General features: G+C 56.8%; 1 protein-coding gene and 1 long non-coding RNA gene across 2 annotated transcripts; one reads left to right on the forward strand and one right to left on the reverse strand.

Annotated features, from left to right (window-relative positions):
* Positions 1–15,349: 15,349 nt before the first annotated feature.
* On the reverse strand, positions 15,350–18,845 carry LOC118499433. The gene is made up of 2 exons (XR_004901912.1): positions 18,658–18,845; positions 15,350–15,649 (listed from the first exon to the last, which is right to left on the reverse strand). It is a non-coding gene; the product is annotated as an uncharacterized LOC118499433 (long non-coding RNA).
* On the forward strand, positions 16,320–22,066 carry IRX4 (iroquois homeobox 4). Its single transcript, XM_028518222.2, has 5 exons — positions 16,320–17,339; positions 17,820–18,071; positions 18,868–18,989; positions 19,896–20,224; positions 20,663–22,066. Exons 1-5 carry the CDS (start codon positions 17,295–17,297, stop codon positions 21,487–21,489), a joined length of 1,575 nt encoding a protein of 524 aa, XP_028374023.1. The 5' UTR covers positions 16,320–17,294; the 3' UTR covers positions 21,490–22,066.
* Positions 22,067–25,594: the final 3,528 nt, after the last annotated feature.

The raw sequence follows: 25,594 nt of genomic DNA on the forward strand, positions 1-25,594 counted from the left end.
CTTCCCATTGGTGGAGAAACGTGTCTTCTCCACACCTGGCTCGTTCCCAAACGCAGTTTCAGTGTGTGACACTGCTTGTCCCCCACCCCCCGTCTCTCCTCTCACACAAAAGTATTCTCTATCTACTTAATGCCTGCCCTCTCTGCCATCTCACGTAGCTGGTTAACAAAAGGTGATTGATTAAATCTAGAAAGAAAACTGACCCTGGGAACTAAACTCAACTGTTACTATTTAATTACAATTGAAGTTGTTTTTACCGTGTTCTTGACTAACTGGAGTTAGTGGTAATGATCAAACCCACCTCGAGGACCCTTATTCTCCCGGTGAGGCTGGAAGTTTTAGTTTAGCTTTGGTGAAGGGGCTACACTGGCCCACCAGAGCTGTAAGTTGAGAAACAACGTAGGAATCTTCTGGCTGCGGCAACAGAGAGCTTTGACTACAACTGGCTTCACTCGAAGGAGACTTGTCACCACCCACGGGGGACCTTCCCAGGCAGGGCAGGCGAGGCCCATGTTTGCTCGCCCTGGGCCCCTGCCCTCTGTGCTGGCTTCGTCCTCAGGCAGGGAGGAAGACCTGCTTATTCCAGGGGTCACTTCCAGGCACGGCCATGGCCGTTCGGACACACGTACAGAGAGCCCACTTCTGGTTTGGGCCTGAGTTCTCAGTCTTGAGAACGTGTTCCCAGTGCCCTGGGCAGTTCTGTGAGTCGAGGAGTAGACAGTGGTGGCTGTGCCTTGGCAAGCAGGGCTGTTATTTGTCCCCCGTGCCTGGCACTGGGCTGAACTGCGGTTCCACGCACCGGGGGTGAGGCTGTGCTGTGACTAGCCTCTCTGACAATCCACCACGATTCTCGTTATTGGCCGGATCATCCAGAGTCCCAGATCAGGGCCGTGGACTAAACCATGGAAAAGTGGTCGAGTGAGTGCAGTTCTGTTTCTGTGTCAACTTGCTGGCAGACACTACTGAAGAATATTTTTCCAGTGAGGTGCTTGTGAAAAACATTTCTGAGTACCATAAAATCAATTGAGTTTATGAGAAAGCTATTGTTCCAGGAAACTTTGCTACAAGCTCAGAATAAAGAGACTCAAGGAATAGGCAAAAGAAGGAAAAGGCAAGCCAACAAAGGGCTCTCTCAGCCCCATCGTTCAGGCCAGCCCGCCCCAGCCCGGCCCGGTGTGTGCTGCTGAGAGAGGCACGCGGGTTTGGGGAAGTTAGAACAGACCCACACCAACCAGTTTTCCTCTTTAATCCAATGCTTATTTCTGGTGAAAGGGTAACCAAGAGGTAACTAGTAACAAAAATGAAGGCATCATGTAATACGAGTGGGTCTTCAACTTTTGGAAACGTCAAGAGTGGGATGGTTATTTGGGAAGCACGGTCCCACTGGGGACTGAGACGGGGTGACTGTGGAGCCACAGGAGGAGGGCTTAGCTGGGCTGGCCGGCTCCCACTGCCCTGACCCCCCAGGGTAAAGTCCCGGGGACCTAGAAGTGCCTCCAGAAGCCTTTCTGGACAGGGGATTTTATGTTCTAACACCAAAAGGGTATTTTACATCCATGTTCCCCCTTCATGCTGCTTTGGGTGGGACAGGAGCCCGCAGACCCTCTGCCCTGTTGACTCTCATCTCCCCACCGCCACAGGGCACGCCCTGAAATCACCCATGCAGACCCCACTGCCTCTCCAGCGTGCCCTTGAGGCGAGGCCCAGGGTTCTCCATGCTGTGTTGTTTTCATAACAATCGCATCACTTTTGCGAAGGGGTTGTGAGAGCAAAGGTCTGCCAGTCTCACTCAGACAGTGGCAAGGAAATTCACTTTGAGAAAGAAAACCACATCTTCTCAATAGCTACCACAAAAACGTTATCTCATAATATAAAGTAGTATTTCCTTTTATGGATCAAAACATTATTTCAAGAATAAATATAATGTGGAAAATTTTAAACTGTGGGTAAAAACAAAAAGGTACCCTTTCTTGCAGTACCCTTTCTTTGACCATGAGATGCTCAAAGGCAGCGCAGCCCATGGGGAAGCCCTGCTGCCCGTGAGTGGGCCCTGCGCCCCCAGTAAAACTGAGAGGACGTCCCAGAGCACTGGCTGTGACCCATAGACAGACCTTTGACCTGCATCTTCCACATTTTAAATGCAGGTGACAGTGCCCAGGCTGTGTCCTATCAATACCACTTGCTATAAGCATAGCCAGGACTGGCTAGAGAAATGGCTGATCCCACGACCAGAACAGGAGCCATCCCACATGAGCCCAAACATCTCATTGTGCCAGAAAGTAGGGAGATACAAAACCTGCTGGGCCATGACAAAGGGACAGGAGAGGACTTGAGGAGGCGTTCAGTGGTCAAAAGTGGGGCAACTTCAGCTCCAATAAGGTAAGGATAATAACGTCAATGGATCAACACACATGAACCATATTTAAATTTGGGAGTTATATTGACTCAGAAAAATCCTTCACCTTTGCAGATTCTGAGACAGCCACTAATTCACTGTGGATTCATCTCTCCTCCAAATGGTGGATCAGGGCAAAGTGTCCATGTGAAACTGTCCCAGCTAACAGATGAAGCAAGGCTGATACAATTGATAGAGCACCATTGCCAGATCCTCGTAATAATCACCAGTGGTCACCAACATCACAGAAAGAAAGACAACCCCTCGGAACTGAACTTCTCACCATCTATGGCATGGTCTTGCCCACACGGAGCCCAAGTATGATCCGATTTCTACATCTGTCAATGTGTGTGAAATGCAGGGACAAAGGACAGACAATGGCTGATTCCATGAGGGGAGGAAACAAAGCAGGGACACCGGAAACTTCACAGGACGAAGCCCAGTTTCTTCTTCAACAACCAGAACAGAATGGCAGACAGAAGAATAAAACGCCCATGGGACATCTAAAGCCCTAAAGAGACTTAAACATGTCCGCTGAGCGCGAAGTCTGACCTCCACTGAGTCCTGAGGTTCAGAATACACTGGACAAAGACAAGGAAATGGGAACGTCTCCTACGTATTTGAGGCTATCACAGAATTATTGATTTTTTAGGTCTGACATTTATCCTGGGACGTTTTTATGTGCCCCTGTCTTTTAGAGACACAGAGTGAAATATCCACAGATACGGTGCCCTGCATTACCTCAGAGCAAGCAGGTCGGGGAAATGGGTAAGGCTGCCCACGAGCTGTTATGCACAGAAACTGGTTGGTGGATGCCTGCTTGTTCTTTCTGTTCTATAAAGATGTGGGATTTTCCAGGAAAATTAGTCTTAAAATGTGGAGTTGGGACAAGGGGAAGCTACCATTTCCATGTTCTACACTTCTGCTTTCTGGCTTAACTGCCAAAGTCAAGGACCAAGATGAGAGCTCTGCACACCATCAGTCCATATGGTGCCCCTGCCCAGATGCAGCGTCCACTCTTAATGCCTTGGTCCTCTCTCCTGGGTGGGATGCTGGAAAGCCCCTGCATCTCAGTGATTGGGCCCCTTGATCCCTGTGGAAGGAGGAGCAGATCTGGCCAGGCTCAGCACACCGTGAGAGCAGACTGTCACCATGGCATCATAAGCCTCCTACACTGCTGAGGCTGCTCTGGCTTCCTGTGACATCAGTCTGTTGTCCACAAGAGTCTAACTAACTATGAAGAGGGGCACCAGGAAAAAATGGCAACCACAAGTGAGTATCAAGATCCTCAAAGACCACCACGGTCTGGCAGCATGGATGCTGACGGTGCCGGCAGCCATCTGGGAGCAGCTTCATGCACACCAGCCGTGGTGTGTGGGTCAGTGCCAAGGGGAGATCGAACAGTGCCGCTGTCGAAAGGTAAAGGCACCCTGTCAAGTGGCAGCATGAGATCCAAAAGCAAATCAGAGGTGAACACACACAACTGGAAAACAAGCTGCAGGGGCAGCGAGGCTGGGAAGATGTGTATTGATTTCCCGTTGAGTGTGTCTTCCAATAAAGAGACCTGGCTCCTCGATCCAACAGCAACACCCAGCCCTACCCCACCATCCAGGACTCGTGGTGCTGACCTAAGTGACCAGGACGAACAGGAAAACACATCAAGTCACGATTGAATGGAAACCAGACACCCATTTCTGAGCTTCTGAGAGAAACGTTCTGTCTTGTGCCGCTGACCTGCTGTGGTTCGGGCAGCTTCTGGGAGAAAAGGGAGTTTGCATCTCCTTCATGCACTTCTGTGCCTCACAGGAGCTGCAAAGAGAGATTCTGGCAAAATTCAAGTTTCTAAACTACCAGTTCAACGATTTTTGAAATTTTTAGTCCCTAGAAAATTTCTCAGAGCTCATGATCCTTCAGATGAATGAGCTTGTCCTACTGTTCCTGAAAAAAATGTGTTAAGAATTAATGAAAAAACAAGCAAACTAGCCCTGTCTGGCATAGCTCAGTGGATTGAGCACGGGCTGTGAACCAAAGTGTCGCAGGTTCAATTCCCAGTCAGGGTACATGCCTGGGTTGCAAGCCATGACCCCCAGCAACCACACATTGATGCTTCTCTCTCTCTCCCTCCCTTCCCTCTCTAAAAATAAATAAATAAACAAAATCTTAAAAAAAAAAAAACAGCAAACTTTCCCTTGGGTAATGCAGATGCTCACCTAAATTGTGAAGATAGGAAAACCCAAAATGAATTCCCTCCTCTGCCAACTGGTGGCCAATGCCCACAGCCAGACTGCTGGTGTTTGAAGGGCTTTCATTCTGACCAAAATAACAACCACCCCGCCTGCCCCTCCCCCTCAAAAAAAAAAGCTGCAGCCTGGGAGTCTAAGACCAGGCAGTGAATCCCACCAGGACTGGGGGTGCCCACACGGACGTCATCTCCCACCCACACAGCAACGGCCCAGGGGCAGAAGTAGGAGTGCAGCAGGGTTTTGAGCCTGATGCTCTCTAGAAAGCCAGGTCCTTGATCAGGGTCTCGACAATTCAGAGGATCTGCAAGTTGTCCCAAGATGCTAGGTAGCCTGGAAAGCCAAATCTCTAATGACTCCATTTCTAACATTCTTCTGGTCATGGAACTTCCTACAGACAAGGTACGGGGCAGCTTATTCACCAGGGAGCAAGAAAGCCCCACCTGCAAAGTCAGCAGTGTGATTCTGAGACGTGCACATCGGCCAGGACAGGATTCCCAGGCTACATGTGTTGTGCGGCCCTGAGTCAAAAAGTGAAGAGACAGGCTAGCTGAAAGCTGAGTTTTTCTTTGATTGGGGAGCAAGCAGTTCACCTGACCATCAGACTCACACAGGCTCCAGAAGTCATTTCCACAGATGATGCCCAGACATCTGTGGAAGCCCATTTATCACATAGGACAAAAGCTGCACAAATCCTCGGAAACATGGTGGCTACACCTTCAGGGAATGGGCAGAGTCTGCACACTCTGAGGTCCCGTTCAGTGGCCTGGTAATCAGGAGCTTCTGCCACCTGAGGGGGATGCGGCTGGCTTCAAGAGGCCTGTGAAGACCACCTTCCTGATGTTTACAAAGCTGATGGTGTCACAGCCACCACGGGACTCTGGACACAAAGACCGCCATGGCTCAGAGATGCACTAAAAGAGAAAGTTGGTGGGGAACAGGAAACTCCACCTCCAGAAGGTCTAACATTGTTACCGTTGAATCTCATGTTACCAGGAGTTAAAGAAAATACAGAAGAAATGTGCTTGGAACTATCTAATAATTTACTTTACTGAGTTACCTTCACAAACGTTTTATTTTTTCCTTGAGCAGAGTCCTCACCACCACCTTTTTATGGAAAGTTACTGCAGAGGAAATCAGCGTGCAGAATACATAGCAGAGAAAAATGCTTGGTGAGCTACCCCTGAGGGCTCCCAGTGACCTGGCGCCCTTAGAAACTCGCTGCTGCAAACCAGCTCCTTCTCCCTTGAACCCCAGTTACAGCAGCACCATCTCTACTCCACCATTCAGCTGAAACCAGGAATCCTCTCCGACGTTTCCCAAACCCCACAAGCCCGACCAGCCGTGGCGTCCACTCCAGGTATCCTCCTTAACACCCCTTGATCAGTCCTGATTGTGCTGCCTTAAGTCAAGCCCCTGCCATTTGTTGAGTATAAATATGGAAAACAAACATACAGCAGCTTAAATAACACACAAGCTGTCCCTCTGTCATTTCAGAGACTGAAAATAGGTGCTGGTCCAGCAGGAACAGCCCTGCAAGCTCGAGACCAGGCTGCTAGTTCTGAGTTCTCAGTTCCTGTAACTTCTACCATTTCCCAAAAAGTGGGGAATGGAGAACAGGAAGAGAAGGGTAAACATTTCTTTTTAAATTAGCCCCATGGCAGCCACCTGCATCACCACCATTTGTATTGCAAAGGCAAAAACTTTGTTCATGACTCACACTTAGCCGCAAGGGAGGCTGGAAAGGTGGCTGTGGACTGGGCAGCCACTTCTTGACTATAGCTCCAAGCTTGGAGGGGAAGTGTGTCACCAAAAGGAGAAAGGTAGCAGGGGTTCCGGGACGATCAGCAGATCTGCCCCCACTGGACCGTTGGAAGCCTCGGAGAGCTCCTTCTGCCTCCAACTCCATCACATGTCCCATCAGGCATCTACCTGGCCACCTGTGTTGAATCTCATCACATCTCTCACTGAAGTTAGTATGCAATTTGGAGCCTTTGATAATTCTGCTGACCAGTGACAGGATTAATGCTCCTGTGGATGAGGCTCTCATTTTATACAATTGGCTTTTATTATTAAATAGTTATATTCAAAGAACATAAAAATGATTTTAAATCTATGTAGTAAAAATATTTTAATGAGTGCTAGAAATGTTCATAGGTAGAAGACATTAATTTCTAAGTTGAGAAATTTTCTTGAAAAAATCTATTTCTTCCTGACCATGGCAGTAATGAAAGAGAATGTAGTTTTTACCTTCATCATTTAAGAGAGTGTTTTGGTCTGGTTGCTTTCTCTCTATTGAAATTCATATTATAACATATAAGTACATAATAATATATCATTGTAATTCTATAACTTAAAATTATTATATAATCAAATAATATTCAGTTATATCATAACATTATTAATCCAACTTGCAAAAGAATCACACTGTATCAGTCAGATAGGACAGGTTGTGCTGCTGTAACACACAATCCCAACATCTCAGTGGTCAGTTCCTGCTCCCCTGGTCTGTTCACCAGACACGTCACAGTCAAAGAGCCCCCACCATCTGACAGGCTGCTGTGTGTCGTGGCAAGGGGAAGAGAGCAGAGTGGAGTGCTCACTGGCTCTGAAGGCTCCTGCTTACATCTCACTGGCCAAAGACAGTCACAGCATCATACCTAACTCCAAGGTGGCAGGAAAGTGCAATCCACCCAGAGTGCACCAAGAAGGGGCCTCCAGCACAGGCCAACAGCACTGACTCCTGTCACCAACTCACCACCATTCCCTGAGCACAGACCACCAAAATGGAGCAGCCTGGGAACAGGAAAAATTTAGAGAAATCATGACCAGGGAGAGTCCAGCATGGCCACCATGGCTGTACATACAGCCTTGTGTGAAAACCTCAGAAAGATCCGAGGTCACAGAACTCAACTGCCAAGGGTCTGCTGGCTCTCAGCCACCTCAGTGGGAGGCCAGGAATGAGAAGAATTACCTGGAAAGCAATCCAACAGAGTAAATCCCAGTGAAACCCATGGCAGGCCCCAAAGTTCCTGAAAAAGGTATTCCAGCAATAATGATGGCAACACAGACCAGAAGGCACAGAATGAGAACAAAAATGAAGGAAGCTTGTTGGGCCCCCAGAATGTTCTGGCAGGAAGCAGTATGATGTGACTGAGTCTGTGGTGATTCCATTAGGTCATAGGAAACACCCTCCCCTAACAGTGGTGATGAGGCAGAGGGGAGAGGAACAGTCAATCTAAAGAGAGAAACCATGCCCAAGATATGGCATTTCGGGGTACCCCTCTGTTATGGGTTGAATTGTGCACCCTCCCCAAATTCATATGTTGAAACTCTTATTTGGAAACAGGGTCACTGCAGATGCAATTGGTTAAGATGAGGTCATAAGGATGGCTCCTGATCCAATATGACTAGTGTCCTTATAACAAGGGGAGGTTTGGGCACAGAGACAGACGCACACAGGAGACATCTGCATGCAGATGGAGGCAGAGGTCAGGGTGGTGTGTCCACATGGGATGCCGCCAGTGATGGTCGGGACCACCAGAAGCCGGGAGAGGCCTGGAGCACCTTGTCCCTCACAGCCTCAGAGGGGCCAGCCTGCCCACACCCTGATCCCGAACTTCTCACTTCCGGACCTGGGAAAAGAACAGCCTATTGTGGTTTAAGCCAAACACACAGCCCCGGACACTTCTGCACCCTCCTCTATTGAAAAGAGATGCCACCCGCTTCCCTGAGCCCCGTGCCAGGGCCAGGTCCCAGCCGAAGACCCAGGACACTTCGGAGAGTGTGGGAAACGCGGTTCCTTCCCGGGCGCTGTTGGATCGTGGCAGGGAGAGCATCTCTCTCTGTCATTTTCAAACAGAAAATGGAAAGGCTGCTAAATGCATAAGTAATTTTGACTGAGTCATTGATCTGGATACTTTTAAAGTAAAACAGTGAGTATTTCTGTCACACTTTGAAGTTGGCTCTGAGCTCCCTCTCCTCCCCCAGGGCTATTTTAAAGCCATTAAGAATGTGTTCCTTTTATCTGGAGCCTTCAATTAATTGAATTTCAAAAATACTCTGAAATGGGTTTTTTATATTTAAAAAAATCAGCTAACTCCTGGGGGACATTCCCGTGTGATTTGCTGCCACAGTAATTAAAAGCTGGTGGTTATGCCGGTCACTGCCGGGGCGCCACCGCCTCCAGCTACACTGAGGCTTAACGTGGAACACGGGACCTTCCACAGACATCCGAAGACAGGGGCATGTTCTCATTTTCAGAGCTGCTTTGCATTGCCTCACATGCTCCTGAATCACCCCTTCAGGGGGACACACCAGGACCCCCAGGACAACAAAGCGCGAGCGCAGGTGAGCGTCTCAGCTACAGACAATGGAATGGTGGGCAGCCATGTTGGTCAACATCCCCCAGCTTCTGCGCTCCTTCGGGGGGGGGGCCCCCCCCCCCCCCCCCCCCCCCCCGCTACACAGAGTTTCCCACAGACCTTCGGAAACCCAGCCTTCTCGGTGCCAGCTCGCTGAGGCTGCTCAGCCCAGCCTGGGCAGGTGCCCAGTGGGCGGGCCGGGGTCCAAACCGGCGGGTGAGCGCACGCCACTCCCACCCCCAGTTCCTCTCATTTACTTGCTGACCTGCGAAGATGCCATCTGGTAGCTTGTCGCCTTCTACTTGCACGACTATGGTTCGCACACAGTTGCAGAAGAACACACAGGGGAGAGGTCAGGAAGCAGGACCCTGGGCTCCTTTTCACCACCGTGACGGCATTGTTTGTGCAAACTGCAGGCCGGACACTCGTTGAGGCTCCTAGGTTGAGGACCCTCCCACATCAGCTGTTTAATATTTTTGAGTCCCCTTACAGGAATACCAGCTCGTGCGTGTAGGAAACGTGTTTACCTTTCTTTTCTCCCTACTGAAGAGTTCCGTTTCTGAAACTGTGTCAGAGAATGCAAAAGGACATTCAAACTACAGGGCGATGGAACGTACTGTTACCTCTCTCTGCATTTTAAAATGACTCCCTCTCATGTGGATAGCTTTTCTAGCCAGACGTTTGTGATCTGAGCCTGTGTTGGGTAAACACTTCAAATTTAAACGTACAGACTGCAGTAGACATTGTTTGAATTAACAACCCTTCACTCTTAATAATAAAAGCCTGCCTAAAATCCACTGGCATATTCCGGCACTATAGACACAACACCGTATTCATTCCTGAACTGAGAAGGGAAACACTGTCTCACCCTTGCTCGCTCGGCCTCCTTCCAACCTCACAGGGACCAAATAGCAAGAAATGAAAATGAGACCAGAAGCGTGAGGCTCCCTACCCCTCAATCCACTCGAGGTCACCCTGTGCAGTGACCACAAGCACCTCTGACCTGTGGCCAGGTCACACATTGCTGTCTCGACCCAGGACACATCCCTGCTTTTAAAAAGAAACCCCTAGGACTTCCTTCTTTAGAAAACTCCATGTTGGCATTGCACTGCGAAGGGAGAAAGCCCCCTCCCTGCAGACTGAGGGCCAGCTGGGCCTAGAGGTTGAGAACCACACAAAAGCCAGGAGCTTCAGGGAAAGGAGCCACTCCCCACTCCATACCCCTTGGATCCTGGCTCTGAAACATTGCTATGCTGCTAAGTCAGGCAAAGGAGTCCTTTCCAAAGGCAGACCCTTCCTTGGGGATGCCTAAAGGGCATCTTTAGGACACCAGTGCCCTCTAAAGCTGCCTTCACTCAGAACCAGTTCCTGCATCCTCCACTTTGTCCCAGGTAAGAGCCTCTTTCCCCTCCTGGGACCCAGGAGTGGGAAGAATGAGGCTGGGGGCCCCTTGGCCACAGCAGGCACGGGGCAGTGTCAGAGCCGGCCCAGTCAGCTTCAGCACAGCAGTCTCAACCAGCAGATGCCTCTACATGTTGCAGCAACGTCCAGGCCAGGGGGAGGTGCAGCAGCGTGGCCAGGCCCTGGGGCACGGAGACTCTTGTTTCAGATTGCACTCCGCAGCTCTGCCAGCAGGAGAAACAAAGGAGGGACTCAGAGAAGATGGATCCACAGGGAGCAAGTACTGACCAGAAGTGGGGGCATGGCCAGGATGGGGGATGGGGGCACTGTTGGCCTGTGACAGCACAGGGCCCCTGCCTGGGGGGACTGCTGTCCTTCGGAGGTGTCAGCAGCTGCAGTCTTGCTTTCTGGACTGATCACTCACTGATGCCAAAGTGGGACTTTCCCTGCCAGGCCCCCTCGCCAAGACCTAGGGTATTTCCATCATTGCCTCAGAGCAGCAGCCTGGGAGGGCCTGTGATGTGGTGGGAAAGACGCGGCAGTTCCCTGCCCCAGAAGTCCAGGGCACGGGGGCAGAGGATGGCCGCTGATGCTTCCAGCCGCACCAGCAGGGGTCCAGGGCAAGGTCAGGCCCTTGGGGGTGTCAACGAAAGAGAGGCCTCCCTCCCAAAGAAGTGCAAGAGAGCGCCCATGACACCTGGTGTTGTCAGGCTGTGGATATCCTGGAGGACAGGGAGACTATGGCTCTTCTGGCTGCCCTGGGCAGGCCTTCGGTTTGCAGTTCTTGCAGTGAAGTCGGAAGTTTATCTCCAAATCAAGGTTGTTAGCACAACTGCCTTGCTTATCTTCAACTATGAAAAGAATCTAAGTCCCAGGTGAGCTCTGAAAGGAGGGAGGGTCAAGCTCGTCCCCTTGGCCCCAGGGCCCTGCCAGGAACAGCCTGCCCGGCCTGAAGGAAGAGACAAAGATAAGGAAGCAGAGCTGAGCAGCAGCATCAGGACTTAAGCAAGGCCCTCCCATCCCAGATGTGGGTGCCAAGGGGCCTTTCCTCCACTGCCTTCTGAGCACAATCAAATGCCCCCCCTTCCCCATCACCACCCCCCAAGGCACCCCCTCCCAGGACCCCTTCTGTCAGCCCAGGGAGTTAACCCGTGGGCTACACTGGCATGCACCTCTGGGGGGGATGGGGATAGGTCTGGAGCCCAGACAGAGCCAGAGTTTGTATTTCCAGACACCAAAGCCGTGCATGTCCTTCCCAGAGAAGCCACCAGGAGCTCTGGGCAGCTGGCTCTCTTCCTCCCCCTGCCCTGCTCCATGGAAAAACTGGAGGGCTGTGTGAGTCCTGGAAGCAAACACCATCCTGGCCTGCTGTTGGTGACACAAGCAGACCTGCATTGCCTTCCCAGGGGCAGGAGATAGCTTTGAGGAAAGAGAGTGGGGAGAAAACAAGCAAATGAGTTTTCTTCAGACATGATCCCTAACAACAAACCTCAAGTGTTGTTGCACCACTACAGGTCAAAACGAGAAACTGTGTAGTTCTTTGCATGAAAATGACCGAGGTGCAGGATGGGGGAGGGGAGTGATCAGGGCAAGGAGTTCTGGAACGACTGAGGGTCAGGGAAGCATGGACCTGGGACTCAGGACACTCCCTTCCCTCCTGGACACCGCCACAGGCTGTCTCCATTTGGAGGTGTGTTCCCAGTCCAGAGGTCCAGCCCAGTAGGGCTCTGGACAGCCCTGGAAAGTTTCCAGGTCAGGCATCCCAATCCTGGGCAGGCCTGAGCCCCCAGCCCCACCCCTCCACCCCCCAGCGGTTTCTGTTACCTCGGTAACACCCACACCAAGGTTTTCCAGAACTGCCCTGCCTGCTGCCCCCAAGAGCCCAGGGGGTGGAGACCAGTGGGGATACCACCAAGTGGGGTCCCTTCATAGGATGAGATTGGGGGGAGGGGTAGTGAAGGGGAGCAGGAAAGGAAGGGAAGGGCCTGACAGCCAGGACAGGACACCCCAGCCTATTCGGAGGAGAAGCAGGCCTCAGGAGCCCTCAACCTGACCTCCAGGGCCGGGATGCCAGGGTCAAGGGGAACTCTGGGAAACTGCGGCCAAGAAGGAGGGAGGCTGTGCGATGATGCGGTTCCTCCGACCCGGCAGCCCTAGGCCTGACAACCAGTGCACGCGAAAGAACGCCCCGAGGGCCCCGGAGCAGCCCAAGGCCCCCTGGAGTGGTACAGCCGGCAGAGCGTTCAGCTAAATCGAGGCGGCGTGCCTTCCTGCTGTGCTGCTATGCTCGGTGTCCTCTCTGGGCTGGGGGTCCCTGCCACCTCAACCCCCAGGGCACTCCATCCCGTCTCCTACACCTCGCGTACCCAGAGCGCAGGCCGCGGAGGGGAAAGTTGGCAAGTGCGCGGCGCCCGCGGGGGAAAGCGTTAATGGGAGGCCGGGTGGGAGCAGCTCGCTCGCTCGCCCACGTCACGCCGGTGCGGGCTCGACTGACGACCGCGGCGCCTGGGGACGCCGGCGCGCTCTGCTCGCCAGGTGCTCCGCCTGGAAATGTCTCCATTAGTTGTCGCCTGCTCCCCGCCGGAGCGCGCGCGGCGAGTGGCTGCGCAGAGCTCTCTCCGGCCGGCGGTAGTGTCCCGGCGCCACCGCAGGTAGGCGAGGTCCTGGCGCCCGCCCCCGCTCCGGGGCTAGGAGACCCCTCCCCCCTAACGGAGAGGCGGAGGCTCCGCGCGGCAGCCGAGGGGCGCGGGCGGCTGCGACAGTGGCGACTCCCCGGTGCGTCCCGGGCTGAGCGCTGCTCCCCGTGGGCCCAGCGCCTGAGCGGCGCGGGCGGGCGCGTCCTCCGCGCAGGTAGGGAGTGGGTTCGGCCGCACAAACTTTGCGAGGATCGCTCCTGCGCTGGAGAGCACAAAGTTTGCTGCCTGCCGGTGGGGTCTCTGGAGGCCGCCGCGTTCGCTGCAAGTTGCAAAAAACGGGGTGCGGGGGGACGGCGCGGGGCTAGGGAGTCAGCGGGGCCTGCGCCAGGACACTCGGACTGCGCGCCTTCCCCTCTCGGGCGGGCCCGGCGGGGGCGCGGTGGGGGCGCGGCAGGAGAGCTGGAGGGAGCCGGCTGGGATGGAGGGCGTTTCGGGGATGATTCAACGCGTGTGCCTGAAGCTCGCCCCACTGGCTGTGCGGGCTGCGAAGGAGTGACCTGCCAACCTCAGGCAGGGTTCGAGAGTGCGGTGCCACCGACAACCAGAAGGCCACTTAGCCCCTCACCCCGCCCGGGTGTCCGAGAACAGTGAACGGGCACAGGCGCCCCAAGCCTCGGCCCTAAGCCTCCGAAAAGAAGGCCTTTGCCTAGCGCTGCGTGCTCCCGCCTCCGTCCTCTTCCTGGGCTAAACTTCGCTGGACTGGACAGAATCCCCCGCCATCCCACCCCACCCTCGCTCTCGTGCAGGAGGGACTGGGTGGGCTCAGGAACGACTCCAGGAACAGGGAATGCCTGGACTCAGCTGATGACAGGGTCGACAATCCCACCCGAGCGGAAGAAGGTCAGGGCGGGGCCTAGCTCCCCAGAGGCCCTCCAAGGTTCCGACCGCCTGCAACATCCCCAGGCAAGAGCGACCCACAGGCCTCTAACATTCGGGACTAACCGTCTACAGGCAACCTCACCCTTGGCTGCTTTGGAATACGGCAGGCCAGGGGGGCACCTCACCCAGACCGTGGGGAACCGCGCGAACCCAGCGGGTCCTGCTCAGGGGTATATTTAGAACCGGGGGTCCCTTGAGGAACATGGGCTTAGCACTCTCCTCTTTGCGGGTGCATTTAGCAGATGATACCTGAATTGCTGGGGTTCCTGTTCAGTCTGCTCTTGGAGGAAAACCCAGGTGCCTCATCTCCAGGCTTGGCCTTTTAGTGAAGGGCACTTGACAGTGACTCCGGCATTATCTATGGGACAAGGATGGCACGGGAAGTAGCCCAGTCCGGACAGGCGGGCCTCATCTAGAAGCAGGCTGTCAGCGGGAAGTCGTCGTGCAGCGTTGGTCTGGGGGCAGACCGCGCTGACCCCGCCTCCGGGATTGGTTCGCAGGACCTGGGTGCGCGGCGAGCAGCCCCAAGCTTCCCCAAACAGGGTGGCGGGGCCTGCGCCGGGCAGGAAGCAGAGAATCAGTGCTCAGCCGCCTGGGAAAGTAGAGGCAGGAAGCTGGGTTTCAGGATCGGGGAGATGGTCACCCCGGAGAAAAGGGCAGGCCAGTGGGGCTGGGAGTGTCTGTTTACACGCTCATTCTGGAAAGGAAATCAAAACAGTGCAGTGACGGCCAGAGGAGGCTCCTGAAAGCCCTCCCCCAGATCCCCAAGGAGGGTCTGTGCCTGCCAGGCTCCAAGAGTGAGCGCGTAGCTCGGGAGACGAATGGTCGAGTGTTCAGGGGCGCCGCGGTTTTCGGAGAGCTGTGGCGGAGGAGTCTGGGGGAAGGGACCGCGGCTGTCAGGCCTGGATACGCCGTCGCCAGACTTGGTGGCTTACTCCGCAGTCCAATGAGCTGTCACAGTCGCCAGGCTGGGGCCACGGGAATGGGGTGAGGAAAGGATGCTGAACGCCAGCCTTGCGTCGGGATTCCTGCTCCCTGAGCCCTCAGCCACCCCGGCCTGGCACCCCTCCGTCGGCCCGCCAGGCCTCTTTACTGGGAGAGAACGAGTTGTTTGTAAACAATAAATAATGGGAAGTAGGAGGACGTTCTGGAAAAACCTGAGCGGAAGCCAGAAAACTGGAAGGAGTTGGGAGGAGGGACGATGGGGGAAGGGAGGAGTGGAGGAGGAAGACGGAGAGAGATTGAGAGATTCATTTCTGCCAAGAAGCCCCGGTGGCTAGTTTCTTATTATTTACAGGAAGGTGATATTAGCAATTCAGGTGAGAAAGAAATAAACACGGCCGCCGCGAAATCAATACAGAATTCAAACAACAATTATTAATGTCATTTGACTCGTGTTCTTTATATATCTCTCCCGGCTACAGACGCTAAAGTGTCTGAATAATTTGCATGGAGCGGCTATTCATTATTTCCGATGGCTTTCCCTTGCAAGCAGCTCGGACGTGGCCGGCTGCGGTCCAATGCGATCCGAGAACTCGTATTTTCATCTGTAAATTAAAGCAATTACGCAGCAGATATTATATGATGCGTACTGTGGTCTCCAGATAGTCATCAATCACCTTCAACCGAGCTGTCAGAGTGGGCAGATTTCGTTTCTGGGAGCCAGGCTTGCAGCTGGGGAGAGAGTGAGAACGTCATCATTAATTAGAGGGTGACCCTGGGGCAATTCGCAGGTCTGAACCCAGGAATCTCTCCCAGCAAGTCTGCACAGCGCCGCCGAGCGCGGCTCCCTCCGAGCGCTGGAGGCCTAGCGGGGCGAGAGCAGCGGGGGCGAGCCCGAGCCCCGGAGGGTGGCGGGCACACAAGTCGGGGAGCGAATTCCGAGTGGCCCGGACGCTCCTTGCCATTGCTTGCTGGCCTCCGCTTTGGACTGGGGCAAAGTCCCGCGGCGGCTCGGACTGGCGGCGGAAGTCCTGGGGTGGGCAGTCGACCCCCTCCCCAGACCGCTCGGTGCGCCCGGGTCTTGGAGCTGTGCAAAACGGCCTGGAAAGGATGCCTCTGTCTGACGCCCAAAGCCCCTCCCTCATGCCTACCCCCGAAGGTCGCCGGGAGGAGCGAGGGCAGCGGGAGGCGCCCCAAAGCGGAGTCTGGAAACCTGCTCTTCCGAGCGCACAGGATTTTGGGCAGTCCCGGGTTTAGCCGTGAGGGGCGGGGGTTGGGGGATGGGGGCGGCTGAGGGACTGCCCCGGCGGGAGGAGTAGGAGGAGGAAGAGCAGGGCCCTGCGCTGAGCCAGAGCTCTCAGGAGAAGGGGGCGTGGGTTGCGGGGTGCGTTCCCCAGGGACACAGCGGCCAAGTGTGGCAAGCCGCGCAGCCCTTGGGCCCCCGAACCCTGGAGTGGCGGGCTCTGGGGAAGGCCCCAGGACCCACATACCTGAGGGCATTTTGACCTCCAGATGCAGACACTGCTCTTACCGCCTCTGGCCCTGGAACCCCATCCCGGAGTGGGATTCACGCTGGTGGGAGGCGTTGCCGACACCCGATTAAACAATAGTCGGGCCGGCGCCGCCACACGCCTGGCCGGCGGAGTCGCTCTCCTTCCACCTGGAGAGGCGCGGGGAGCCGAGGCCGCGAGGCCGCCTGAGCCCGCGCGGGTCTAATTTTAACTGTTGATTACATCTTCATGAAGACTCACTCGTGTGTCCCTCATACGTCTTATTTGTAATTGAGACTAATGATTACTGTGGCGCGGGGAGGAGCAGCTGCTCATTAATTAAATTCTAATTAAAAGTGCCTCCCGTCCTCAGTGACTAAGGAGAAACGCTGTTCGTTGGGGCGATCTTGACTCCTCGGATGAAATTCATTTGTTAAAGCGCATTGGACCCTCCGCGCACCCCGCCCGGCCGGACCTCGGCCGAGTGACCCGCGCCCTTGCGGCCAGGCCGGGCAGAGGCGGGGGCTGACGTCAGAGCCTCCGCCGCTTAAAGCCGCGCACATCTGACTTGACGGGTTCGCGAGATCGGTTTTTTTTTTTTCCTTTTTTGCAAAATATGTATTTGTGTCTCCGCTGTGAGGCCGGTCGGTCCCAAAGCCCCCTTGAGGCTCTGGATTGCGAAGCTAAAAGGATCCCGGCGGCCGCCGCGGCTGACTCTCCTACCCGATTAGAAAAGTTTGCCGAGCGTGTGGGTGAATTAACCGGCTATCCTGCTTCGCTCCCCCCAGCGCCTAGGAGCCGGCGGCCCCGGAGCAGTGGCCTCGCCGCGCCGGCCCCCGCGCACAGGACCCCACCAGCCCGCCTGCCGGCCCCGGGCCGCGCTCGCCATGTCCTACCCGCAGTTTGGATACCCCTACTCTTCGGCACCGCAGGTAAGGAGGCCACGCGAGGCTGGAAACGCTGGCTGGCGGGCAATCCAGCGATCCGATGTCACTTCCCAGCGAGCAGAGCCTGCGCCACGTGGCCCTTATGCCCAGCCCCGGGGAGGGCAGGGATGCTGAGAAATTCCGACGGGCGGGGACCCCAGTCCCCCCTTGTTTGACCCTCACCCCGGGGCTCTGAGGCTGCGGTACCCCGAAGGACCCAGGAGAGACGTGGCACCTGCGGGAGTGCGTGGCTTTGGAGATCCCTCAGGGAGGGTGTGAACACTCCTGGGCAGGTCTGGCTGGAACCCACGTGGCTGGAGGGGGCCTGGGCGCAGGCTTCCCACGGGAAGGAGCGTGCAGTCGGGCGTGGACGGTAGACCCAGTGCACAAGGGGCATGGCCTCCTGGGCGGTGAGGGGCGGATGGAGGAGTAGGGCCCCAGCCTTGCCGGTGGCCCACCCTTCCTCGCGGCCCCTCTCTCCCCCAGTTTCTGATGACCACCAACTCTCTGAGCACGTGCTGCGAATCAGGTGGCCGCACGCTTGCGGAATCCGGGCCCGCCGCCTCGGCCCAAGCACCAGTTTACTGCCCGGTCTACGAGAGCCGGCTGCTGGCCACTGCGCGACACGAGCTCAACTCGGCCGCGGCGCTGGGTGTCTATGGGGGCCCCTATGGTGGCTCGCAGGGCTACGGCAACTACGTGACCTACGGCTCCGAGGCCTCCGCCTTCTACTCGCTGGTAAGGGTGGAGAGGGTGCACCTCCAACCTTCCTGAGGTGCCACGCCACGCCACGCCCCTACCCCTCGATTTGCCAACTTCGCTTTCCCTAACTCCCGAAGAAGAGGCGTGAGGCCCCTGGCCCCAGGACTGTAGGGGGTGGGAGACGCTTCCTTCAACTTTGCACCTCCAAGCCCAGACGCTGGGAGCTCCACCAGCTCCGCCCCCGCCCCACCCCTACCCCGCCCCTACCCCGCCCCTGTTGGGACGACCTGGCAGGTGCGCTGCAGTATTTAATGCATTGATTGTTCTCGGGTGGCTATTAATTTCTAATCAGATTCCTGGTTCTGTAGGAGCGGGCTCTCCCCTCCGCCCCCACTTCCCCTAGCCCCCTCCCTCCTCCTGGCCTCCTTCGGCCTCTCCCCTCTCCTCCCAGGACCCCCACTGACGCTCCCTTTCCCCTCCCTCCTTGGCCCTCTCTCTACTAGTCCCCTTGGCTCCTCCCCATTTCTTCGCTTTCTCCCCGCTCATTCTTTCCCGTCCCTCCTCACCCCACCTCTTTTCTGTTGCTCCCCAGCCCCCGCCTCCTCCCTTCCTCCAATCTCACCCTCCGGTCTCTGGGTCCTCTACACTCATTTCCCATTCCCGCAACAAGCCCCAGCAGTCTCCTCATTCCAAGTCTTTGGGCTCCTTCGCTGCCTAGGCACTAGGGACAGTCTGGGGAAGGGAGCGAAGCGCGTAGGACCCGGGGCCTAGGGGAGGAGCTTGAGCTGGGCGGTGTCCTGGAAGCCGCGACCCCAGGCTGCTGTTCCCACAGAACAGCTTCGACTCCAAGGACGCCCCTGGATCTGCGCATGCGGGCCTCGCGCCCGCCGCCGCCGCCGCCGCCGCCGCCTACTACCCGTACGAGCCGGCACTGGGCCAGTACGCTTATGACAGGTGAGGGGCCGACCCTCTTCACTGCCACCGGGGCCCTTGCCCTCTGATCAGCTACCCCCACCCCCACCCCAAGCAGCCCCACAACGCCCCCTGGAAGATTGGGAGGCAGGACAAGGGGCGTTCGTCTCTTCAAGGTCCTGCTGGGCTGACCAGGCCTTGGCCCCAGCCCGCCACCTGGCGAGCCCGAGCAGCCAGGGTTAAAAGTGTCTCCAGTCTGCACACCACCACTGTCTCCCGGCTCTCCAGACTCCCCCAAAGTCCTCACTGCGCTGCGGTTTGAGGGAGCCTCGTCTCGCTGCCCAGGCATCCGATGCCTCCCTCCACCACAAGCAGTGCAGCGCGTGTGGTGCGTCTGGGCCCCGCCCACCGCCCCTACAGTGGGAACCGGAGTCGGGGAAGTCCTTGTGCGCTCGCAGGGAGCATGCCCCGTCTTCCGAGGGGCCACCATTGCGTATTTAACCACAGAAAGGCCGTGTAGACCCTGTGGGCGCTTTCCTCTGCTGGCGCTGACGACCACTTCTGCTTCCGGATGTTCCATAGTCTGGCTCGCAGCTCTGCCACATGCTTTCCCGGTTTCGGGATCCAAGGGGTAGGTGAGAGGCTAGGTAAAGGGGCTCGCCCGAAGACATATCCGTCTGTATAGAGTGACAGACACCTGGCTGGGCCTTGTGCTCATGCACCTCCTCTGGCCTCTCTGGCTGAGGAAGGGACGCAGGTTTCTTATAGCAAATATAAACATTCTTGTTGCCCTTGGGCCAGAAACAGCTGCCCCCATGGGCAGCAGCCTGAGCCAAGACCTGGCTGCAGCTCAGGTCTTAACCATAAACACCCGCCCCCCGCCCCACGACGGGGACTGAAAGCTTACCTGTGCCTTGCCCTGGTGTCCCATTGCCCACCTGTCTCCAGATACGGTACCATGGACAGCGGCACGCGGCGCAAGAACGCCACTCGCGAGACCACCAGCACGCTCAAGGCCTGGCTGCAGGAGCACCGCAAGAACCCCTACCCCACCAAGGGGGAGAAGATCATGCTGGCCATCATCACCAAGATGACCCTCACGCAGGTCTCCACCTGGTTCGCCAACGCCCGCCGGCGCCTCAAGAAGGAGAACAAGATGACGTGGCCACCCAGGAACAAGTGTGCGGATGAGAAGCGGCCCTACGGGGAGGGTGAGGAGGAAGAGGGGGCTGAGGAGGATGCCCGAGAAGAGCCCGTCAAGAGCACCAAGAATGAAGGTGGGTAGAGTTGGTGATGCTGGGGCTGGAGTTTAAGGTCCGGACTCCCTGAGCCTTCTCTGTGGGTTCTAGAATCGCTAAAGGCATTGCACCCTTGGGGCCCTGGGCAGCAAAGGAATGCACTAACCCAAGCGGGGTCTGTGGGCGGAAGTGGGAGGGGGGGAGAAGCTGTGGTGGTAAGCCAAGAGCATGTGTAAAGAAATCCAACATTATGTTTAAAACACCAGACACCCACCCCCTCCACCACTGATCTGAGGCTGAAGTCCACTCACAGGTGTTGCCAGTTTGGGGACTGGGAGCCTCTAAAGATGAGGAGTAGGAAGAAAGGTGCCAGGCCCCATAACCGTGGACACAGAGTTAGGAAGGAGAAAGAGGTAGGGGTCTGGATGACCCACTACTCTCTCTCCCTCCTCTGGCTACTCTTTCTCTCCTGGGCAGAGCCCCTGGGCAAAGAAGAGAAGGACCTGGAGCTCAGCGACTTGGAGGACTTCGACCCACTGGATGCCGAGCCCCCAGACTGTGAGCTGAAACCTCCCTTCCAGCCCCTGGATGGTGGCCTAGAACGCATCCCCCCTGCTCCTGATGGCCCCAGTGCCCCCGGAAAAGAGGCCTCGAGCGCCCACCGGATGTCCCTGGCTGCCGATGGCCGGGCTGCCCTGGACCAGGACCTGGAGAGGGCCCGGAGCTGCCTCCGAAGCGTGGTAGCTGGGCCAGAGCAGCAGCCGGGTGCGGGGGGCGGCCCGCAGGCCTGCGAGGCCAAGCTGGGCTTTGTGCAGGCGGGGACGACTGCGGGCCTCGAGGTCAAGCCGCGCATCTGGTCCTTGGCACACACAGCTACCGCAGCCGCCGCCACCAGCCTGAGCCAGACTGAGTTTCCTTCGTGCATGCTCAAGCGCCAGGGCCCTACTGCCTCTGCGGCCGTCTCATTGGCGCCCCCCTCCTCCTCGCCTGCGGCCCCGGCCGCCGCCGGTGCCCTAGACAGGCACCAGGACTCCCCGGTAACCAGTCTCAGAAACTGGGTGGATGGAGTCTTCCACGACCCCGTCCTCAGGCACAGCACTTTGAACCAGGCCTGGGCCACCGCCAAGGGTGCCCTCCTGGACCCGGGGCCCCTGGGCCGCTCGCTAGGGGCGGGCGCCAACGTGCTGACGTCGCCCCTGACTCGCACCTTCCCGCCCGCCGCGCCCCACGACGCCCCTGCGGCCGGCACTGCGAAGGAGCTGCTGGCTTTACCCAAGGCCAGCGGGAAGCCCTTCTGCGCTTAACTGGGCGGGATCCCCGGGCCCGGGAGGAAACGGTGCTCAGGCTGCAGCTCGCAGGTCAAAGACTCCTTTTCTAACCAGTTTCCAAAGCTAGGCGAACGCGCAGCGAAGCTCAGGCCACTCGCCCACCCTAGAGGGAGGGTCTGAACTCGGTCTCCCGGAACCACGGACAAACCCCTGGCTACGTCCCGCGCCAGGTCCACCGACCACCCTGGTCATTCCCAGATTCAGGAGCCCGTGGGATTAGGCTGCGCCCAAAGCAGAAGGCAGCCGCCCTGAAGCATAAAGTTTACGTCCAAAAGTTTACAAGGAGAAGACATTGTGGTTCCAGGCTTTATTCGTGTCGCTGTCTTCTGGGTGCAAGGCATGCCCCTGTTCATTCTGAGGACCCCTCGGCCTGTTGACCTTCTGGCTTCATCCTCGGCACATCTCACCCGGAGCACTCCCCTGAATATACACTATTGCACACTCTTGACTCGACAAAGTTATGTTTTTTAAATGTATGTTCACACCAGTGATTGCCTGCTTCAGAGGCTGATACAACAAAACCAATAAAACCGAGTGATGTTTGCATTGCAAAGTGAACACATTGAGGTAGACACTTGAGAACTTGTCGGAGAAAAGGGTCTGATCCCCACAGGGAGGAGTGGGAAGGGTACTGGCCCGGGAGTCCCCAGGAATTTGCCTGCAGAGCCTAAGGCAGGGTTTGGTAAGGCTATTAAAAGAAAAAAAAGGAAGGAAAGGAAATGAAAACAGGGGGGAGGGGCAGTAAACTTTCAGGATTCTGTTGAACCCCCTGACAGAAGTGGATGAGAGACCCAAAACTTTTAAACTGTCCCCCATTACCAGACTCCAGAACTTTGAGTCAATGGGAGTTTCTTTGGCTAGACTAATTTTAATAACTTTTAAACTTTCTAAATTCCCTGGGACTGTGCATTGGTGGGGAAGGAGCCAGGACTTGACCGCCCTGAGAACTTTCTGCTGGGGGGCCTTGTACTGTGCTCTGAGGGAGCCCATGGCCTTGCAGGGCCCCACCAGGCTCCTAATCCAGCCTCCCCTTCCTCCTGGGGCCTGGGGCCTTGCGGGCAAACATCTCCCACTGCTAGCTGGGGAAAAGCGCACTGTCGGCAGCAGAGCTGACTCTGGGCTAGGGAGGAATTAGGGACAGAATCCGAAAAGTAATTTGGGGTGGGCGGACACGGTCCTTGCCTCACCTCTGCAAGGGTCCTGGGAGGTTCAGACCCCTGGCTTCCTTCAGAAACTGGGTTCCCCCACCCCACCCCCGCAGGCGTCTATCTCCGCGCCTGGGAGGGGGTCGTTAGAGCGCAGTGAGCACTGGACTGGGGCTGGCCCCTGGCCTGCGAGCCCTCTGCTTAAGGCCCTGCTGGGCCTCCTCATTCCACCAGTCCCGAGGAAAGACGGATCCGCAAGCCAGAGAGCCTGCAAAGGTGGAGAGGCTCTTAGGTGCAGCGCTGGGTCGATGGCCGCCCCTGTCCGGGACGCCGACAGATTGGCAACCACGGAGACACCAGCTGGAGAAGCGGGTCCTCTCCGGGGGCCGCAGGCAGCTTTTGAGGGACAAGCCAGGCCTGGGCTTTTTTCTACCAGGGGTTGGGTGGGACTGACCCAGGGCCCTGTGGGGTAGGGGCCAGGGGCGCTGGAAATCTGGCCTGACTAGCCGGCAGGGCCTGGCCATGGGGAGAATTGACGCATCCGAGGGAGGGAAACCTCGCGGCCAGAAGCTGGTCACTCGGGCTGCCCGGGCACCCTGAGTGGTGAGACCTTGATGGCCGGACGTCAGCCAGACCCCCAGCTCTGAATGGTGGGATCTGGAAGCTCAGACCTTCAGCGGAGGGAGCAGTCCCGGTTCCCTGCGTGGGGACTCACTGCGCGCTGAGGCTGCCCCGGCCGCGCGCAGTAATTGGATTGTATCCGCCCGAGCGCTGTCACCGTATTGACTTTCGCTCTCTTGGATGATATTATCCAGATTCGGAAGCTCGCCGCTGATGTGCCTGTCAAAAGGCTGCGGCGAGAGCCCCCGGCCTGGCGAGCGAGCATCAGCCAAGATAATTTGAAGTGAAATTTTCATTTTGACAGTAAACCCCTCAATTTCTAAAGGCTCGGCGCTCCGAGAGCCCGCTGGCAGGGGGAGGCTTTGCAGAAAGCCACGTCTTAGACTGAAAAGGGCAAAAGAACTCGAATTAGTTGTAATAGATAAAAGGGCAAAAATAAAGAGTCAAGGGTACTTGACAGTAATAGCGAAAGTGGAGTCTCAGGGGAGACGCTGCGGCCGAGACTGGGGCGCCAGGAATTTTAATGTGGATGCCCCAGCGCCCCCACTCCAGCCCGAGACAAAGCCAGGCATTTTCCTCGAAAACAAGGCTTCGAGGACGCGGGCGGCTGGGCGAGGAGGACCGCGGCTGTGGACCAGGATGCGGGTGTAGCAGGCTGGACCCGCCTGGCCCGGGGCTGTGCGCTACGGGCTGCGGGGGCGCGGGACTTCCAGGGCTGGCTTGGGGGGCAGGTCGGTGGGCGCGGCGGCCCACCCCTCCCCGCGCGGTCACCCAGGCCTGTGGCCCTAGGACCTCAAGCTCCAGCACCTTGGTGCCTGGGGACCCCGCCTGCCCCCGAGACCCAGGCCAGGGCCATCCCACACTGCAGGGGCACCCAGTCCTCGGTGGAACTGGCTGGCCGAAAGAGGATTCTTTGATTAAACTGCACAATTCTGTGACATAAAGACATCACAGGGGGAGGTGGGGTTCGGCCACATCCCGGGGCGACTAACCCGAAAGGACGCCCGAAGCTGAGACTGTCACTTCGCCCCACACCCCGACGTTTGGGGGAGCATTGTGGAAGGTGTCACTGGTGCGCCTTACCGGCGCTCAGGCCGATCTTCGCGGGGCGGGGGGCTGGGGGCTGGGGGGACAGGCGCGGAAGGCCCCGACGTGGGGCGGGGCGGGCGGCCAACGCGAGAGGATGCTACGCAGAAAGGTCGCGGTCCCCGGGCGGGGCCCCACTGCGCTCCCGGGGCGGCTGTCAGGGAAGGAGCTGGGGACCGACGCTCAGCCACTCAGGCGTAGCGAATTCAAACGCACCGAGGAGGGTGCTAAATTAACGGCGCTCTTTACATAGAGCCCAAATAAAACTGCAATCAGCGGCGCGTTACTTTTCATTAAGCGAGTCTGACAGCAGCAGATCCAGAGCCGACAGGGGAACAGGCGCGGGAAATATACGGCGGCGCGGGCGCGGATCTAAGATAATTCCTTAAGCTCCATTAACAACTCTTAGCCGCAGGAAATGGGCTCCCGGAAACCGTCTCAAAATCTAAAAGCTTTATCGACCCTCAAACCGCTGCTGATGGTTCCATTTTTTTTCTTTTTCCTTCCTTTCCTCCCACCCCCGCCCCTCTTTTTTTAACTTAAGGAAGAGACGTCCAGCAAGGTAATAGAGTTTGACACGACACCTTCTTAACTAGAGAGAGGGAGGCAGGGAAGCAGGCCCTTAAATGATATTTAAAAGGCAACCAATTAAGATTTAAAGTGGTCGTCTGGAGAGACTGTGCCTGCGATTTATGCCACCCACGCTACCCTGGACGCGCCTGCCGGTGGTGCCCCTGCAAACAGCCCGGTGCCTCTCGCCCTCTCTCCCTCTCTCCCTCCTTCCTACCCATCTCTGTTTCTCTCTTGACCTCTCTCTCCATTTCCCTCCCCTTCCCCGCCCCCAGTAAAGAGAACAACAGAAGGAGAAAGGCAGCAAGTTCTCTCCGTGTTCCCGTCCTTTCCCCAGTCACCTGTTGGAGTAGGCCAACTGTCTCCCGAGGATGGGGGCAGGATAAGGGACACTGAGCTTGGCCCCGCCCACAGACCTCTAGCCAACCGTGCGGTGCCCCGGGGGTCTGGGAGCTGAGGAACAGACTCTCCAGCCGGGGCAGGGCCCGGACTGCAGGGACTGGTACAGTGGAGGCACTGCCTCCCAGCCAGCGCTGTCTTTCCAACGTTCCAGGAAGGCGCCTTCTCCCTCCTGCAGCGCCACGGAAGCCCTTCATCTCCAGGCAGTTGCTTCACCTTTCACCCTGTCACCTCTCTTAAGGTGATGCTGACCACAGCAT

This window comes from Phyllostomus discolor, chromosome 3, assembly GCF_004126475.2.
Source record: "Phyllostomus discolor isolate MPI-MPIP mPhyDis1 chromosome 3, mPhyDis1.pri.v3, whole genome shotgun sequence".
NCBI classification, from domain to species: domain Eukaryota; kingdom Metazoa; phylum Chordata; class Mammalia; order Chiroptera; family Phyllostomidae; genus Phyllostomus; species Phyllostomus discolor.

Coding starts and splice junctions, on each gene's coding strand:
- IRX4 (XM_028518222.2), top strand. CDS start 17,295: ATGTCCTACCCGCAGTTTGGATACCCCTACTCTTCGGCACCGCAG. Junction 18,990..19,895: donor GGCCAGTACGCTTATGACAG/GTGAGGGGCCGA, acceptor ACCTGTCTCCAG/ATACGGTACCATGGACAGCG. Junction 20,225..20,662: donor CAAGAGCACCAAGAATGAAG/GTGGGTAGAGTT, acceptor TCTCCTGGGCAG/AGCCCCTGGGCAAAGAAGAG.